The sequence below is a fragment of the Alosa pseudoharengus genome, unplaced genomic scaffold (assembly GCF_046254945.1).
Source record: "Alosa pseudoharengus isolate Yale_2024_CS ecotype anadromous, Long Island Sound unplaced genomic scaffold, YU_APseudo_1.1 YU_APseudo_1.1_scf_8, whole genome shotgun sequence".
Taxonomy (NCBI): domain Eukaryota; kingdom Metazoa; phylum Chordata; class Actinopteri; order Clupeiformes; family Clupeidae; genus Alosa; species Alosa pseudoharengus.
In genome coordinates, this window is record NW_027468870.1 from 27,114,320 (window position 1) to 27,134,083 (window position 19,764).

The window sequence follows — 19,764 nt, forward strand, 5'->3', positions numbered from 1 at the left end:
CATTTGCTCCCACCGTACCGCACCACACAGCACACGACTACACAGCTCAGAGTAGCGCACAGCGCTGCTTGCCAAGGCCACATCATGGCACAATTAGCCGCGATGACATAGCTCTGCTCATTGTGCTCGTTTTGGTATGCGTGCCAGCCGGAGCCGAAGCCGGAGCCGGCACGCCCGGATGTCCTCTGGCTTCATCAGGAAGGAAGGTCAACATCATTATGGTAATAAAGCCATGCTCCGTTGTTAGCCATGCACTGTGATTCCTCGGCTGCTACCTCTTCAAAAATGCATTAGGCGTGAGGTGAGGCTAGGGGAAAATGGACCCAGAGGGCAAAGAGGCGCCTTTTGTTCATTTTGACAAACCCTGAGAATTCGGCAAATTTCATTTAAACGAGAGGAACACCTCTGGCAACTGGACGGGTAGTCATTATGTTTTTTTTTTACACAAACAACCCACTTAGTGACTTGGAGTGCACCAGCTCCATTTGGGGCTCCTGTCAAGGTGCAATGTCAGTAACAGAGCCAAGAATCACCTAGAAGAAAAGCCTTTCAGTGTACTTCAATCAAAACTGTGCATGACTTGGAGATACTGCTTTTTCATGCATTTCTGATCCACTGGCAGAAGAACTTAATTGATTCCCTTAAGGCAACCCAGCGAGAATGGTAGAATTCCCTCATCATTCCACTCTTTCTACAGTAATATAACTTTCCTTTTAATTTCCTTCCAGCTGAATGCAATTACCAGTGCGCATACTGGGAAGTTTTCACCCAAAGTACTTTGTAGCATATACTATGCACACATATTAACCCTTAAAGGAGTACCGTCACACCAGTGTGACGGGAATGTTGAGAAATGAACGTTCTAAAGAATATCTGGGTTCATTGAATTCAACATAGAATTTTAGAACCTTCAATTGTTGCGGAACTTAGAACGTTCAAAAACCTACACCTTTAAGGGTTAAGAGAAATGGAGAAAAAGAGGGAATGAGAATACAGGGGATAAGAAAGAACAAGAGAGAAAGAGAATGAATGAGTGCATAAGATAGAGGGAAGAGAGAGAGAGAGAGAGAGAGCATTAACTGAAAAAAAACCCCATTACGGCTCAAGGTATCCTTCCTTCTTTGTGTGATACGGGATCTCAGTCTCCAGTGTTGCTGTGTAATATACTGTAAGCGTGTTAATGAAGACTCACAGCTCTCGATCTCCAGGGTGCAGTTCTGCTCATCCAGAGGGTATCTCCTCAGGTCCATCATACAAGCAGCAGTGGTGGTAATCCTGCAGACAAACAGCATACACATGCACGCTCATCAGAAAGCTCAGAGAACATGATGACTTACTACACGTGGCTCATGACTATATCAGAGTGGGATGAGTATCCCTGGAGATGTGCAGATATGTTGTGAACTGTGCAGTTAAATCTTATGTTTATGTAAAGTGCTGTCTGAATTTGGTTGGAATTCCAATTGTGACATATTTTCTTTTAACTGCGGAAAGGATATATGAGTGCATGGGAGTCCACATGCAAAACCACACAGAACAACTTACAAGCGACAGAGTGTACTTAGATAAAGATAATCGATAATAATATCGATTATCATAGTAGATTATCATATTAGATAATAATAATATAGAATATGTAGAATTTTACCGTTGATATTTTAATGTTATATTTGCATCTCTAAACCATTATTCCAGTTCTGATTGTATGTTGGTGATACGATGTTAGGACAAACACAGACAGACACACACACACACATCAAAACATCAAATATAAATAGTGTGTCCTTGTGCTACATGCTTCTTTATTGAGGGACCACACTGGGAGTGAATGACATACACTATGCACATCCTGTTCTAATTTAGTCTCTCTCTCTCTTTCTCCTCAGCTTACATGTGAGCATCACACCTGAGAAGTGAAGTGAATCACAGCACTGCCACACACACACATACACACACACACACACACACACACTGAGAAGTGGGGCATTCTGAAGGGGTATAAATAACCAACCCCATCAGTTTCACACAGCACACAGCATTTCATCACCATCTCTCCAACTCTCTATCTCTCTCTCTCTCTCTCTCTCTCCTAGGAGCTGCTGCTGTGGTGTTTATTTCTTTACCCCCCCCCCTCTTCTTCTCACCTCCCTTTTAAAAGAAAGTGCAAAAGAGAGAAAAAAGGGAAAAAAGAAAGAAAGAAAGAAAGAAAGAAAGAAAGAAAGGAAAACAGGAGACTTCACCAGACTTCCAGAGGCCTGAAACACCCACCGGCTTGAAAGAACTTCTTTGGAAAACCCAGTGTGTGTGTGTGTGTGTGTGTGTGTGGGAGTGTGTGTGTGTGTGAGTGTGTGTCTCTCTGAATACCACTCTTCATAATGTGACAGTAGGAGCACTTTGGTAGGTCAGACTCTGAAAGTCTACTCTGATTCACTCACGGATTAGACATTAGGCCCATCCAATGACAAGTGCCAATTATTACTAAATTGTACTGATTAACATCCCTTAATATGTGCAGTGAAGAGACGTACTGTATATCGGTCCTGACAATTGTCACTCACTTTTGTCCGACCCTTGGCAGAATGGAAAATAGCATTCAAAGGGAAATTTGACATCAAAGGCCCCCTTTCTTCTCCCAAGTCGCTCCAGCCTCGCAGTCGGCCGCCGCTGCCTCCGACGAGGACGTTAAATGTTAATAAGACATGTTCTGGCCGCTCCTGATAAGTGTGTTAACGGCCACATAGAGTTGAGATGAGATTTCATGGGGAAACAATGGCGTGGGGAGAGAGAGGCGAGTTGGGCAGTGGCTCTGTGTCAGTCTATTCCACTCTGTCTCATTGCTTTTCATTTCCAAATGGCCAGAGCCATTCAAGCAGAGAGAAAGAGATAGAGAGAGAGGGGGGGGAGAGAGAGAGAGAGAGAAAAGAACTGGAGGTGTTCTTCAATTGGCAAAACTTAATGAGAACAAAGGAATAACACAGATTGAATAGCTGAGCTGTGGGAAGCACTTCCTGATCTTCTGCCCTTACACTTGGAGTTTAGGAGGAGGAAAAAGAGAACTTCATGGCTCCTGTTAGGTTGACGCTATGAAAAATATCATCAGCAAAAACCTGCCCTACTGAGTAAACAGAAACAGAGTCGACCCTCATTAAGTCATAATTAAACCCAAATTAAAGCCCATTATCTCCTAATAATGGAACAATAAAGGTCCAGAACTCTGATAGGTGCTCCCCAAATGTCAGCTGGCTTTTATGACTCCACTCATTAAGACCTTCAACACTAGATTAGCCTTAACTAACTCTGCAAACTCAGGGGAAGTTGACCATAAGGGGAAGGAGATCATAATATTATTTAATGAGGATTGTAGTAGTACATCATAATGATTGTTTCTATTTTGCAAGTCTGCAAAAGCTGAAAACTTTTCTTCAAGTAACCGGTAGACTTGCAAGAATGTTAGTTCATACCATAGACTGTATCGAGTCTATGGTTCATACAATGAGGCCTTTACATGATAGATTTAGGAATTATGTATAAAAGATGCATGAAGGATGCATAACGAATATTATCATTATATAAAAGGGTATATAGATATATAGATATGGAGATTACATCGAAAGATCAGAAGGAATTATAAATGCATAAAAATAGATGCATATATAGTACATTACTGTATTACATCTGAAATCATATTTACAGTGTTGTCCTAAAGGCAACACTCTCCACCATCATATCACACTCTAACTTTGCATGCTGTGTTTGAAGTATTATAGCTGATGCTACACTTCATACCAATCTAAGTCCTATTTAAAGCACTAACCTAAATCTGTTTTGCATGTTGCACATTTCTCTGACCCTGATATGCTCCAAAAATAACACTCTCTAGTCTGATTGAATGCTCAAGCACACTAAATCCTTCTCAACGTTTAACTCGATGAGGGAAGAAGTTGGCTCTATCTGGATCCTCCCTGTGTGTGTGTGTGTATGTGTGTGTGTGTGTGTGTGTGTGTATATGTGTGTCTACTCTCCTTCTGTCTCGAAGCTTCTCTTAAACAACTCCACTGCCAATAGGAGGACCAATAGGAATCTTTCTAACTCTTTCGTATGGATTACAAGCAATCTCAAAACAGCACATTCTAAAAGAAAATCCTTAAAATATACTTATATTCATCTTGACTTTCTCTTTAACCATTAAACAACCCTTAATGTGTATCAAGGGATCCTTCATTTGTAAATAACCTCCCTTGATCTCCCCCTAATCTGTTGGTATGTGGTAGGCAAGCCCTTAATTATCCCTGAATCCCTGCCTAAATCTACTTAATATTCCACTGACAGAAAAAATAAAACATGTCAAAATAAGGGCTTCAGTTTCGTTCAGCATCCAAAACACACAAAAAAAACATGCAGTGCCTTGACAACTAGGTAGTAAATGTGCATTGTTACATGCCAATCTGTATGCTATCTACTCCTACATGTAGCTACCTTGGCCATCTATTTCCATCTAATTACCTCAATATTAGCACCATGTAATTAGAATTTGCTATTTAGCATACTGCGCTTTTCTTTCGACAAACACGCTGCATTTGTCAGAAACACATGCTATGCGGTCAGAGTAATTTATGGCAGGCTGTCAGAGAGGCTGGATGGCAGCATTAACCAGTCAGTCAGGACAGAGGGAGATGGCGGCACTGGCAGTGCCTCTATATCATCGCCCTAATGCCCGGTAATTGGACAGTGATGGCGCTTTAGCGGGCGAATAAACTCCAGGTGAACTGCATCACGGGTCACGACAAGGGCAGAGTGGTGCGCTCGTGCTCATATGTCTAGTGTCAGCATCCATTTCCCTCGGAGATTTCATCTGCAGGTGAGGATCGGGCACCTGACTCCCAAATGTTTAATCAGGTGGCAAATTTGCGCGTTCCTTGCCAACAACGTTCAGGATCTCTGTGAGGCCGTGCTTCCGATGCGGAGCTGTTGCGGAGAACCTTGGCAGGAGCCTCGAGGGCATTGCGAGGAAATGATCTGTAAATGAATGAAGCCTATTCACAGATATACACTGAAACACACAGTGTGTGTGTGTGTGTGTGTGTATGTGTGTGTGCGTGTGCGTAGGTTGCAGTACTCTCCCACGCACAGTCCCTACGTGTGGGCACATCTGCACTAAGTGTGCTAACGATTCTTAACGTTTGTTTTAAATAGAAACCTAGGGCAGATTTGGAGCCATGCTACTTAAAGTATGCATAAGTGTTGCCGGGTTATACGCTGCAAGCACAACATATGAGACCCATCTGTTTGTCTCAACGCATGATCGTTAGTGTGTAAATTCATTGTCTGTTTCTGTGGCAACTCACAGCAAACACTGTGACAGGGTGTGAGGTCACATAAGGGGACCCATCCCAGGGGCAACACAGAGGGTTCAAGGTCATGACAACTGACACACCAAGATCAAAGACGATTAAAGAGAAGCTACACAACTGCATTCTATCAGTCCTGTATTTCAATCTGGAGAGTAACTCTTTCCCAAATAGAGTGACTATTTTCAGTTTTACTGCAAGTACTTTGTATAACTAACTGTGTGTGTGTGTGTGTGTGTGTGTGTGTGTGTGTGTGCGCGTGTGTGAGTGTGTATTTCACTTTTGTAGCTTATTCTTGATTGTTTATTTAAAGAAGGACAAGTGCCTTTGAATTCCCCAAAATTAATTTAGCAAACAGTTTCCATCTAAGCTGAGAGTTGTGAATGTCACTGTGAGACAAATACACATTGTCAGCCTCTCGTATTTGCTTTGTGCTACAGCAGCGTTCCACTGCCTAGCTCTGGCAGTAGAACAGCAAATAAATGAGTTTGGCCGTTTGAATATTCATCCGGTATTTGTACGTGGTCCCTGTCAGTTATCAGCAACATAGTCTCTCTCAATCTCATTTGAATTTCTATGAGAGGGCCTGATGTTTGCTCTTGTCTCTTTGTTTGCGTTTGGTGTCCCATTGCAGTTCATTCCCAAAGAGTTTTGTGTCACTTTGAATTGGAGGATATTCTGGCCTGTGAAAGAGTTTACTTCCCCCCCCTGAATCTGAGGAAAAAGGGCACTGCATATTTATCTTGTGCGTGGTGTTTTTGTGTAAAAAGGTTGATGCACACTACAGGATGGTACACTGCTGCATTAATTATTTTGCATGACTGAATATAGAACTGGCCTTTATATATACAGATTGGAACCCCAATGACCTTTATGTGGGTATGGGAGATGTGGAACAACAGATCTGGAATATGTGATGGGATACAAATATTTTTTGTTTTTTTTAAAGAGAACAGCATCAAGCTACTGTAATGAAAACACATTCTCCAGACAAATCGTACCTCCATCTTTGTGCATATTTGCTTTTTTTAGCAGGTCCATAACACTCCAGAGATAAAAGAGCTGGCCAACAAGACTGTAATCAACAATGTTTAAGGGAAAACCATGAAAGCTGTAATATTTTTACTAAATTCAGAAATGTCACATGGTTTGATGATCATCAATAATGCAGTAAACCGTTATTGGTTTGCAACCTTCTTCCACCCTTGTTTTGGTTCTGCTAAAAAGCTGTGATTCAAATCAGCAAACGTGATATATTTCAGCAATATCACGCAAGAGCGAGTGCATTTGCATCTACAAAATAAACAGTGTTCTTTGTTTTCTTGGCTTCATTTTTTCCCATCAAAAGTTGCTAGCCCCATTTCATATCACCATTACCAAATGTGTGTTTTATATTAGTAAATGATGATGAAAGATGTACTTTGGATTAGTGTTAACAGTTAGGCTTGCTAAAATTCAAGAATATCTGATATCATGTATTACTTATGGACGTAAGTAAACTATAATAAATGTACTTAATCTGAAGTGTGTCTGGCTTGCTTTACCTCAGGCCGTAGAGTACAGTTCCATCAGGATGCAGACGGATCATCCTGTTCTTCACCGTCACTCCGTGGACGAAGGACTTCTTGTCGTTCAGGAAGTACGTGTCTGGGACCCACAACTGATCCGCCACCCTGTTATCTAAAGTGAGGTTGAGGGGAATCTCTGAGTAGGACAAGCGTTTGTCCCGCCACGCTTGCTGGAAGTACATAGTCAATGTATAGTCCTGGAATTCAGAGCAGACATACACACATGTGGGTTACTAGGCCTGACTGGCAGGTTACAAAATCATGATAGTAAAAAAAACCCAAAAAACATCAATTTACAAGAGTGTATTCCAGGAATTTTCCACTACCTTTCAAAAGTACTTCAATATTAGATGAGGTTAAGTTTGAAAGCACAGCAGGGATCACGTCAGGTAAAAGTGCGACTAAGTGGATGGCGATAGAGAGCCGACTGTGGAACAGTACATGGAGTGCTATACTGGAGCAGATCGTAAAACACACAACACACACACACATTTGTCCTTTTTAATAGCATGACACCAAAACTCGCAGTTGTGTAACACTTACCACTATCTCTTTATTGAAACATTATGTGTTGTGTATGTATGTATGCATGTATGTGTTGAGGATCCATAGATATACCTTAGTAACTTGATCTATGTCTTAACAAAGACTCATTGCACACATTTTCACTACACTACAGTACATGTAGCACCTAGCACAATATACACTCGTTCTGCATTAGAGCTGTTTTGCATTAGAGCAGATTATGTTCTCAGCCACAACAACAACAGCTCTGGGGAAGCTTTGTAGCCATGACTCAGTTAGTCTGACTCAGTTAGTCTGACTCAGGGCGGCTTCCCTCGGCTTAATCCACCACAACACACAGGGAGACTTTAGGGAAAGTTTCTTTCGGAAAACCTCTGGAGTCTGCATCAGACTGGATCACACTTTTCCCCATTCACCCAAGGACCTCAGTGTAGGAGTGGGTGACAAGAACACACGCTACACACAGAGATCCAGCCAACTAAGAGGAAGAGGAGGAAGAGGAGGAGTACAGACAGCAGGGCACCCTGCCCTCTGCCTCCGCACGTGAATTATTGCCACTTTCCCGAGACGTGAGCATCCTCAGCGTTACATAATCTCCACCCTCCTCCTGGTGCACGTGCAGGAGCCTGGCTGACTCAGACTCCACTCCTTTTCTCTTGTGCAGGGCTGCTGTCGAGCACAGAGAGAGCCCTCCCATGCTCCCTACCTACAGTGCTAGCTACCCACTGCTACTACACTAGTGGGGATCTCATGTGATCTTTCTTTAATTGCAAGGCTGACGTGGTGCCCTTGTGGATTCTATGAATTATCCAGTGCAAGCATGTGTTGAATAAGAATTAAAAGAGCAAGGGATCATTGAGATTGTTCTGCAGGCAGAAAGACAGAGAAAGAGAGAAAGAGAGAGAAAAACCAACAGAGAGACAGACGGAGAGACAGACCAGCTGACAGACTGCTCTGCCCTTCTCTTTGCTGTTAGTGAGTTGAGGCGTTGCATATAGTTCAACAGAAATGTATTCTCTTAGCCTCTCAATGGGGAGAGCTGCATGGAGAATTCTTGAATAATGAAAAGCTGCAACTGTCCAAATCACTGCTGTGTGCATCATGTTGACTTTTCCTAAGGAGTATCAATGTTCCTTCAAAAAGTACAACCACAGCAGTATACACTAAACCTATAAAATGAGAACAATGTCTATGATGCTACACCACAACAAACATTTCAGCATCTTCATGAGGAATAATAATAAAAATGCAAAACTGTCCAACTCACTCGTAGAAGAGGTGGCTATCACATTTAAGGAATATCAGTGTGCTTTAAGCAAGTTTCCCAACAGCAAGCCTTTTTTCTTAAGCCAGGTCGCTTAACATTCAGTGGTAAATTATAAACTACTAGCTCAATCTCTGTGGACCACTGCTACAGAACTAGCCCTACAGCAAAAAAACCCACCACAATTTACATACTAATTTCACATGAAGCACACTGATATCACAGCACACTTATTACCTTGAAGACGCACCAAAGTGTCAAGGACTTGTTCTTGGACAGAAACCACATTTTAGGGAATTTAATGGCTGATGCTGTTTAATGGCTTCTGTTTGAGTTTGAAGATGCTTTCAAGCCTCCACCCTACTGCCATTGCTTCCTCTTGAGAGGAAGACCACAGGCAATTACACGTGGCAACCTGGAGTAGGGCTCTTAATGGTCCAGCTCGACAGTGCTCAGGCGATGCAATTAAAATAATCCAACCAGGACGCACACATTCACTTCATGGCACAGCACACATTTGCATAGCATTGGAAGAGTCCACGGTGCTGGAGCGGGAACACACGGAAGTCAGACGTGTGCGTTTATAACGAGCCCCGCTGTGCAAATGTGTGCATGGACATTATGGATCGGTCAGGGGACATTTAGGTTGGCCACTGTGTAGCAACGGAAAGAGCCAAATCATTCCCACCAGAATTTGTATGGTCCATTTTTCTCTGCATTTTGGGTCAGGCCCTCGGATGGCTCTTTTCCAGGGCACTACTCTCCATTATGGGGTCCCTCTGACCCAAACTCCACTGGCCCTCATGCCAAATGCTTTATTTAACATCACAGCAGTGCTCTCTCTCAGTCTCTCTCTCTCTATATTTCCCTTCTCTCTCTCTCTCTCTCTATGTATGTATGTATGTATGTACTTTATGTATGTATTTGGCATATGTGTGATAAATAGATCTGTCTATCAGTCTATATCTTTCTTTCAACACCTCTAATGTTTCTAGAAACCGTTTCTATCTATTTTCCATCACAGAACAGTTTCCATCTCTTCTTTCCTACCCTATCTCTAACTTCCTCTCCCCCTCTCTATCTTCCCTTTCTCTCTCTCTATACCCCCCCTCTATCTTTCCATCTGTCTTGCTTCTTGCTGTTCATTCATATGCTTTAGCAAGTGTGAACAATCTAATCCTTACAGTTGATGCTCTGCGTTTGCCACACAGAAATAGCCTGGGAGTTATCTATAAACCATCAACTGGCCTAGATCAGGACTGCATCAGGGGTGTATTAATATTTGTGTTTATAACATACACATCTATGCCCCAAGAATACTGATATCTCCAGCCTCTCAGGAAAGTCCATCAGATTATTTTAATACCGAGAGCAGTTTAGATTCTTAGATGGGCGAAGTGAGCTGTCAATGTAGACTGAGGTCAAGAGTTTCCACTTAATGTGTTATGTAAAACCAGAAATAGACAGATGTCTGAACATTTCTACTTTAACCTTTTAAGGGATTTGTTATTATCTCAATGAGAGCTGCTTCATAAACAACGCGTTCACAATGTAAAATGGACGGACTTTCCACCGACATGGATGCTAAAATTATCTACAGAACAGCACACATTTTCTTGTATTGTTGCAGTGAAGAGCCGTGTCTCTCAGAGGACAAAAGACACATTGGAACACAGTGAGATTCATCCATGAGCAGCTTGTCAAGTGTGCGCCATAATGGACTGTCATATGCAGTCTCTGTTCTCCCCAATTTGATATGCAATTTGTGTGTGTGTGTGTCTGTGTGTCTGTGTGTGTCTGTGTGTGTGACAGAGAGAGAAAGCGAGAGAGAGAGAGAGAGAGAGAGAGAGAGAAAGAGAGAGAGAAAGGAAATCCTATCACAATGTATGTCATATCAAACAAAAAGACAAACAGGTGATGGAAAAATCTCCTGCAGAAATCTCTTCACACACAATTCTGAATTGAATTCTGAATGAGAGCCGATTCCACCCACCTCTACGGATCTACCTTTTTTGGAAGCTAGACTTTTACAACACAATGTTTTACAGAAAGACACTTCTTAGTCCAGTTTATCATACCTCAGTGTTTTCCATACATTGACTTATTTGTGGCGGTCCACCACAATATCAACATTGACCACCACACAATGACTTTGCATGTTGTACTTTAAATTGGATGGAATTCGTTCATTGTAGAGATATGTGCACCTTTGCACAGCCTACCCTTGTCTCTCAACAAACCTACATGCATGTTTAAAGAAAACATTAACAATCCTGCAATTGTTGTCATAAAAGTCCACTGGCTAAATCGTACTTAAACCTGCATCATAACCATGCTGCACTAATTTGTTAAAAACAGTTAATTCTGCAAACCTACCACCACAAATAGAATTCAATTCTGTGGGAAACATTGTACCTGTATCTCCAGGCCTAGAGAAATATCATGGAATGTATACAGATATTAGAGATTCTTATCTCTTGGGAGAGCTCGGGAGTTCATTATGTCAGGCGTGGGTATCACCAACCCATCTTGTTGGAGCGCCCTAAACTCATTTGTCTAGATGCTCCACTGATCGATGAAGCTTATGCAAATTTTCTTAATTGCTCGCAGGCATTGACTGATGCCTTGGCTTCTCAATAAACAGGCACCAGGCTTATGACTGCAAAGTGCATTTTTTACTTAACATCTTTTGTTATTCATACATTCTGAACTTCTGCATTTGTAAGTAAATGAGATGGAAAGGCAAGAAAAACAACCAAGTCAGACGTTTGCTTTAATGTATTTCCAAAACTACTAAGAGGGGAGCCAGGTAGAGGGTTGTTGAATAAAGACCACTCTCCCAGAATACTAAGTGACTCATGATTGCCTATAAGTCTAGCCTCTTGTAAGCCTCTTTGAAGATGAATACCTGCAGTAGCTTGTCCGAATTTTGGACAACACTCTTGCACTCAGAAGGTTTTTTTGGAAGACCCCATTGATCTTTCAGACCCTATGCTGCATTTATGTCAGCAATTAGCCAATTATTCCGTTTGACATGAGGACCCGTTGCGTGCACTGAGGCCTCCTGAGCTTACTGAGTCATAGGTCGTGAATCTCTTCAGAGGGCAAATGAAAAGAGGCACTTGCAATTTGCAAGACATTTGCAAGTGGCAATGTAAAATTTGTAATTACCTTGATAGCACACTCAAGCAAATTAACCTATGCACAATGGCATGGCATGGATGTAATAAATGAGAATGCTTTTGATGGACAAACCTAGCAGACTTCCCTCACTTTGTGTTCATGACGGCACAGAGTTGAGGAATACCCATTTAGAGATTCAGTAACTCTCCAATGAAATTACTTAAAATGGGCTAATTTTTGTCGAACAGTAGATGGAAATAAATGACATACTGAAGGGCACAAATTACGATGTAGCCTTAAAAGAACCACTTTTAAAGTACTACATTCCAACAAATAAACAAACAACCCCAAAACATTCAAAGTATAATTATAGTAATTAAAGTGATATTCACATTCTAACTGTGCTTTTAGGCTAATGCAATTCAATGCTAATAGAGTAAAAGCTATTAGCAGAATCTTTCATCAGAGGGGGCAAAAATGATTTCTCCTTTCTTACGGGAGCTGGATCACACCTCTATAATAATCTCTAACACGTTGGTGATAAAACTGTCTGGGAACAGAGCAAACCAATCCTCAACTTATGGCTGACATGTGATAATGAGACAGTTATTTTTTGCAGTGTGTGTGTGTGTGAGTGTGTGTGTGTGTGTCACGCACACAAACACGCATTTGCATTGTGTTATGATTCCATGTGGCTTGCAGTACGATGCTTTCTTAGGAGACACAATCTTTGGCTCCCCAAGGCATTGTTGCCTGATAGACCTGTCTCTCTCCAGATAATTGCAGAAAAGGAATGGGCATTTCATTTCTTAGTATTCCTGTTACCCTCAAAAATCAGTTGGTGGATTGGTTTTACTCTGGCCGCTAAACAAAACCACACAATTTTATCAATTGCATTCAGATCCGTCTGTTCTCAGAGGGACTCATTTGTTTCCAAAGACATTTATGCATTAAAAAATCTGCCTTGGAAACTTCAAAACAGAAGCAAGCCAAAAAAACAGCTACTCAAGAGAGATCTGAAACTCACTGGACAGCGGTCTGTTCTGCATGCACATGGTGCAATAAAAAGGCTTTTAGCTTTGCTTTTCTTCCTCCTTTAACTGCATCGCCTGTCCCCAGCATGAAGTGAAGTCTACTGTATTTTGCAGGTTTACCAAAATGGAGAGACAAAGCTGAGGGGGAGTTCATACATGCAACAGAAAGCACATTGGGAGTCATAAGGGACAGAGAGAGAGAGAGAAACCAACAGAGAAAGACAGTGAGGGAGACATAGAGGAACATAGAGAAACACAGACACCTAATCCCCTTCTTCCCACTGCTATCTCTCTCTCTCCTCCCTCTCTCTCTCTCTCTCCTTCTCTTTCTCTATCCCCCTTTTAGTTAGTTCCCTCAACTACAGCCATGAGATAGACTCATTGAAAGCAGAGGGATTATGGGTTTCTTTTCACAATCAGCCAAACTAGCATATCTGCTGATGCTAATAGTCACATCCTGCAGCACCCCACTTCCATATCAGTTCCACTTTCTTTTTACTGTACAGTATGCCAATGAAATCTTGAAATCCTGAAACCGACCGTATAAGCACTATAACAGAAAAAAAATCTTATCAGAAGGATAACCCAAATGAGATCCTGTTTTGAGTGCTACACCAATCTACGGGAACAACAAGTCCTTCTTGCATTGAGCAGTCTCATTTCAAAAACATCAAGTAACACAGTCCACTGGGGCACAATAAAGATGGCATCTGCAACTGGAAGGAATCCCAGGGGAAGGACTAACTCCAGCATGGATTCTGCCTCTCTTACTGGAAGCCAGCAGTCTGAATACCTAACAGCTCTCAAGTTTAGCCGCCTTATTCTAATGAACAGCGTGTTTTTCTTTCCGTCTGTGTTGCTTGAATTCACCTGTCACCCTGAAGATAGGCACTTGCAACAAGAGTAAACAGACACGGGCCGATTTATTCCGACAGTAATCCCGAGCGAGTGAAGCGAGAGCAACTCACGACTCCCGCGGCCAACTCTGACCTAAAGGAGTCGGCGACGCCACGTTTGAATCCTGCAGTGCCAGAGCTGACAGCGAGCACCGGCGGATGACGCTGAACTCGACTGCCGGCCCCCCAAAATAAACTCAATTATCGTGGCTCTGTCATGCGCACCGCGCCTCGTGCCACCCTTCGCCCGCCCCACTACTCCTCCTCCTCCCCCCTGCCGCCGCTGCAGTCAACTTTTAGTGCTGCCTGAACTAGGGGCGACGGCGCAATGATGAGTATCTATCTGTTGCCACTCCTCACCCGAGGCAGCTTCGACCGCACCTCTTGTAAGATGGGTCGAGAGGTAGGCCTGTCTTTGTGTGTGTGTATGTGTGTGTGTGTGTGTGTGTGCGTGCATGTGTGTGCATGTGTGAGGCAGGCCTCCTGAGCGATGACACCTCGTCGCATGATAAACAGTGAGCCACTCCTTCGTGCTTGAGTCTATAGACGCTGCCTTGATTAATCGGCTAAAAATAAAAGCAGATGTGAGAGCTCCTGCCGGTGCTGCTGCCTCCGACGCTGCTAACGCTAACGCTAATGCTGCTGAAGGCTCTCAGAGACCCGGTGAGTGGGGACAGGAGGAGAGAGAGGACGAGCGCTGATGGCCTGTCAGTAGCTCTCTCTCTCGCGCTCTCCTGTGGACCGCATCAGGCCCAGCGCTGACAGGCCTGTGGAAATGGACCACACCGGTGAAGGAGGAACGCAGAACACGACAACAAAATAGATGCCTCACTACGATCGATGCGATCCAAACTCAAACCCAATAGGTTTTTATGCATGTCTCAAATTCCCATCCACTTGTTTTTTCGCTTCGCTGTCAAGTAGCGGGTTCTCACATTATTCAGTGTGTCTGTAGAATGTTGCATTGCAAACAGCATTACAAGTTTGCCAGAAATGTCCATGTTTGTTTCTTACAGGGATAACAAAACATTCAACACAAAATTCATGATTCAATGGATCAGTGCACTTTATCTCCTAAATAAGTACTTGCTGTTGCACGACAAACTAATGGTTAGTTTGAGTATAACTACACGTAGGGTTCCTACATGAGGCATCCACTGCATGACATCCTTTTAATCTGTTATTTTAAGCACAGTGCACCTTGAGCTACTTCAAATAAAGATGACACATTCCCTATCATGTAGTTAATGGCAACCAGCAACCAGCTGAGCTGTCTGTAACTAAAATAGCTGAGGTTAAAGAATGGTGGTAAGTGTTGGTCAAACAGTGAGGCCCAGCTGTAGCGCTTCCTCCCTCTCTCTCTCTCTCTCTCTCTCTCTCTCTCTCTCTCTCTCTCTCTCTCTCTCTCTCTCTCTCTCTTTCTGTAATGCCCATTAGTGACAGCTCAGCTATATGATAAAGCATCGGGGGAGTGAGTGGGTAAGTGTGGAGCAACTTACTGCTCAGGAAAAAAACAACCCACACAGCTCTGCCCAGCGCAGAGATGAGGCCGCCGTGGCAGAGGAGGCAGAGGCAGCAGCAGCAGTGTGGGCGATTAACCCACATCCATTTGTCACTCCACCTAATCCGTTCGTAGTGCCAGTGCCCGGCCATTATCGAATGATGCGGGAGGACAGGTGGGGAGATTATCGTTTTCCACAGCGAGCGGAGCAAGACAATATGCTGTCAATTCCCCCCCTCCACCCATTGTACTATGACAAGCAAACAAGCCCTGGCTTATGAGGGCAGCGCAGCCCTGTTTGCTGGCTGATGGCGGAAGCATGGCACCTCGTCTATCACCAGTGGTTACTGCAGCATCTGATTGTTGCCAGGCCAACCGCTGGGGAACTGAACCCCAATTTACCCACCTTTGATTACATCACTTTAACCGTCAGGGCAAAAAAAAAAATGTGTTGAGTGAATCACTTGCGATGGATCATTTCATAATCGTATTTGCTGGTGTGATTGAAGTGTGCCCTGCAGGTCTGTGTGTGATGCTTACCGTTGGCTGACTCCACAAAATGCTTACTTGTTTTGGCCCAGTCTGCCCCGTGTTCGGGTCCCCCGGGTCCCTGGAGGTCCAGTCGGTCACCTCCCGCTGGGCCCCTGGCCTGGTGCCATGAGTTGCCCCATGGTACACCGAGTGTCGAGTAACACTCCAAGCTGCCCCCTGGCTGGTCCCTGACCCACAGCCAGGCGCTGGAGAGGACACATCCACCCTCCAACCACTATCCCCTGGCTCACTCCCCACACCCCAATCCTGCCGCTCTGACCCCCGGTCTGTTTGGAGTGCCAGCGTAGTCCACTGCGCCATGGTTACACCCGCCTATCCTACTGTGCCGAGAGACTAGGCCTGAATCACAGAAAAGATGAGTAAGACCCTCATAACATACCTTACACAAGTATGTTCAAGTACACGGTAGTTTAATGGGGGAAACTGTCTAACATGTAGTCACTTACGTTTAATAGCACAGACACGCTTTATAATACTGTTTCACACTGCTAAGTCACAGCACACATGGAGTGAATGAATAATCTCAGTAAAATTAATGAGAAGCACACATTCCTACTTCAGACTTACATATAGCAGGGCTAGGGCTTAGATTTAGTGCTGAGTATATGCTGTGTGTAATACAGTGTTATACAGTGTGTAAATTTGTTGTTAAACACTGATCCTCTGTTGAATAATTTGTACTTACTGAAATACTAAGAAGTGAGACTTTAATGACTGACTGATTGTGGTCATTCAAGATCCCATGGCACAGTTCCCCTGATGTTCTGGCTAAATGCCCAACCTGGCTCATTCAATCAGGCCCCCTAATCATCCCCTGGTGTAATACGCTCATTCATTTCCTCTCTCTCAACCTCAAAGTGGTGTGTGGTGAACATGGTGCATAATAGCTGCCATGCATCACCCAGATGGAGGCAACACATTGGTGGTGGTTAGTGAGGTTTCCCATGTATTGTAAAGTGCTTTGGGTGCCTCGAAAAAGAGCTATATAAATGCAAGTTGTTGTTGTTAAAATGACACAAGGGTGCTGTAATGTGAGGTGGTAAAGGCAGGCCTTTCCTGTGGGGGGGTATGAGTCAGTGTTCTGTAGCCTTTTGGCAGTACACCCTCACAGTTCGTCTATTCAGGGCAAACACCTTGTCACTGTCAATAGTCTGTGCCATAGTCTGAATGAACCCAGCTGGACTAGGGCTTACTCATAGAATCTAAATTGTTTTCCCTACGTCACTAATGAGTCTAAAAGGATATGTGTTGTAATTCAGATCCAAATACAAGCGTCATCACTACACAAAGCATTGTAATGTTTGAGCCACTCTACATAAGATTGACATAATAAGTTATGCCTGTTTCATGGATGCTAGCCTATATCTTCTCATTATTTGTCATTACACTTGATGTCCAAAGATATGCCAGTGACAACATACCAATATATGGCAGTAAATGACATCTGCCACAAAATGTTTAGAACATGATGAAAGAATAATGCTTACATGTGCTTGAGCAACAGCTAACAAAAACTCCCTGTTTCACTTTCACATCATCGTCATAATTTAGAGGCAGGTCAGGATTAATTAATGCCTCCCTCTACATGGCCTTCACCATTTTATCTGGAAAGTGAAAGTGCCATATTCACAGCACAACTGGCACGGACATTATGTGACTGCACTATAAAAGTTCTTACAGCAAGAATGGAAGAATATTTCATAAGTCCCCTTTTATTTCTCTCTCTTCAACTGTAAGCTTTTTATTCAGTGTACAGCATGGTGCCCCAAGGAGGATTTTTCTTTTTTTTTTTTTTACAAATGTTTTCAGATGTTGTTGATCAAAGACACCTTCCGACTGAGGAAAAGAAGAGAGCAATGGAGAACAGTAGATGAGAGAGAGGGAACGAGGGAACAAGGAGGAGGAGGATGAGGTAGGCAGCCAAAAATGGAAAGCAGGCAACAAGGGAAGGACACAGCAGGAAAGAGGGGTGCATGATGGGGTGAACTCAACATGCGGGAGGAAAAGGTCGAGCACAAACTAATGGAGGACGAGGAGAAGAGGAGCGATCTCAGTCGGTCCACCGAGCATGCTCGGTGGCACAGACTGCTGATGCATTAAGGAGTCTTTGGGAAAGGGGAACACACACTCTCAAACAACAACAACAACAAAATCAGCAGCAAAAACTAAAAGAAAACAAAAAAAAGTCTGGTGAACTTCTAAAGGCTTTGGCCCAGGAAGTTTAGGGAGAAGCATGATTCAGCATGTCTCCGCTTTACTGCCTGACTTCCCCCAGGGCCAGCAGCAGCGGCAGCAGGTGTAATAGTGGACAAAGCTCTTCTGCACGCGAGCCCAGCTCAGCAGCATCAGCAGGGCTGGCTTACGGTGTTTACCCATAGAGAGAGAGAGAGAGAGAGAGAGAGAGAGAGAGAGAGGGAGGGAGAGGGAGGGAGAGAGATGGCCATGCGTTTCCTCCTTTTCCCAACTTTAACTCATACACCACCAGCATATCCATGTTGAAATATTCCCTGAGCTAACATATATAGCTAATATTCCCTGAGCTAAAAGTCATATGTCCTCATACATTCTGTGTATTGCACATGTATTGTATAATGAGTCTGGTGTTTAATGTGTCAGTTAGCTCTCTTATGTCTTATTAAGCTTTCATGCACTCTGGACTTTCAGTTCCTTCAGCACAAAATGGTTCAGCACAATGAAAAACAAAACCTCGAGCCAGCCAGTCCTCCCACTGACAGTCATTTCTCATACATGCACACAGGGAAGTCTGATGGAAATGACATAGATTATCCCCATAATCGCCCAAAGGGTCTTTCTGAGGAGGAGCAGGGGAGACAGGAGGGGTGCTGGAGAGCTTTGGTCAACAAGCTGATAATGATCGAGCATGGACACTCATGCTGAGCTTAGATGGAGATGGGCTGCAGGTGCTACGGGTGTGGATGTTAATGTTTAGCCGCGATAGAGGCTGGGAAATGGCGTAGGTCTCAGAGTCTTAAATCCCATCCCCTTAATTACCCCCCCCCCCCCCCACCACTGCAGCATGTAAGATAAAATAACATTTAAATGCCATCTAAGGCCCTTTAGCATAATCAATACACAACACCAGTGGTCTTTCAACAAAAGGAAAGTGCTGTTGATAAACACCACTCACAAATTGCCTGCATCCAAAGGCCTTGTGAACACATATCTAAACACATCAAATCCATTGCAGTCAAATGGCACTGCCACGCTTGTGCTGCAGAGATAGGAATATTCAGAGTCTAATAATGTGGAAGATAGGAAGTCCTCATTCCATTTAAAGGCAATGACATCCAGATGATGTATTGGATGGGATCTCAGGGAGACAGCCATATAATATAGTGGTGGCCATAATGATGACACATCATGGGGTGATGTAATATCTTCATCAATGCTGCGAAAAGGCGGCAATAAAGGCCTCAGACAGAAATATGCCATGCTCTACCTGCACCTTCACAGAGAAAGGGAAGAGAGCAGGAATATGGCCAACGTGCTAAAATTCCTCTTTGATTAATCCGCTCGGGCGCATATTTCACTACAAACTGTTTATATCCCCCATCTGAACCCCCACCTCCAATTAAATGGGAAACCCACCTCTCCCTTTTCAATAAGTTTAATAGCGCCAGACTGCGGGTGTGTCGAGTTTAGGGGTTTATTGCGCTTTGCGGCGGCATGGATGGAAGCGGCTGATGTGAATGGGGGGAAATATCTGGGCTCAGAGGCAGCCATTACGACAATTACTCTGACACTGAACATGACACTTACAGCGGCATGTGCCACTCAGGTGACTGAGACGGGGCACCTGACCTTTCCCTCGGTGCCGATCGCTCTGCGGAGCTAAAAATGAAACGCTCAAGTGGAGACAGGAAAAAAAATGTGGTGAGGCATCGGCATCCTCCTCAGCACCGGCAGCTGTGCCGTTCGACCGTGCAGCACAT

The 19,764-nt window shown here is 43.7% G+C and overlaps 1 protein-coding gene across 2 annotated transcripts in view; it reads right to left on the reverse strand.

The window, feature by feature from the left end:
- Positions 1-19,764, reverse strand: part of gabrb2b (gamma-aminobutyric acid type A receptor subunit beta2b) — a 46,300-nt gene that overhangs the window by 19,278 nt on the left and 7,258 nt on the right. For both annotated transcript variants that reach the window (XM_076274622.1, XM_076274623.1), the window contains exons 4-5: positions 6,893-7,113; positions 1,193-1,275 (exon numbers count right to left, since the gene is read on the reverse strand). In XM_076274622.1, coding sequence (XP_076130737.1) covers positions 1,193-1,275; positions 6,893-7,113 — 304 coding nt within the window. The remainder of the gene's footprint in view (positions 1-1,192; positions 1,276-6,892; positions 7,114-19,764) is intronic.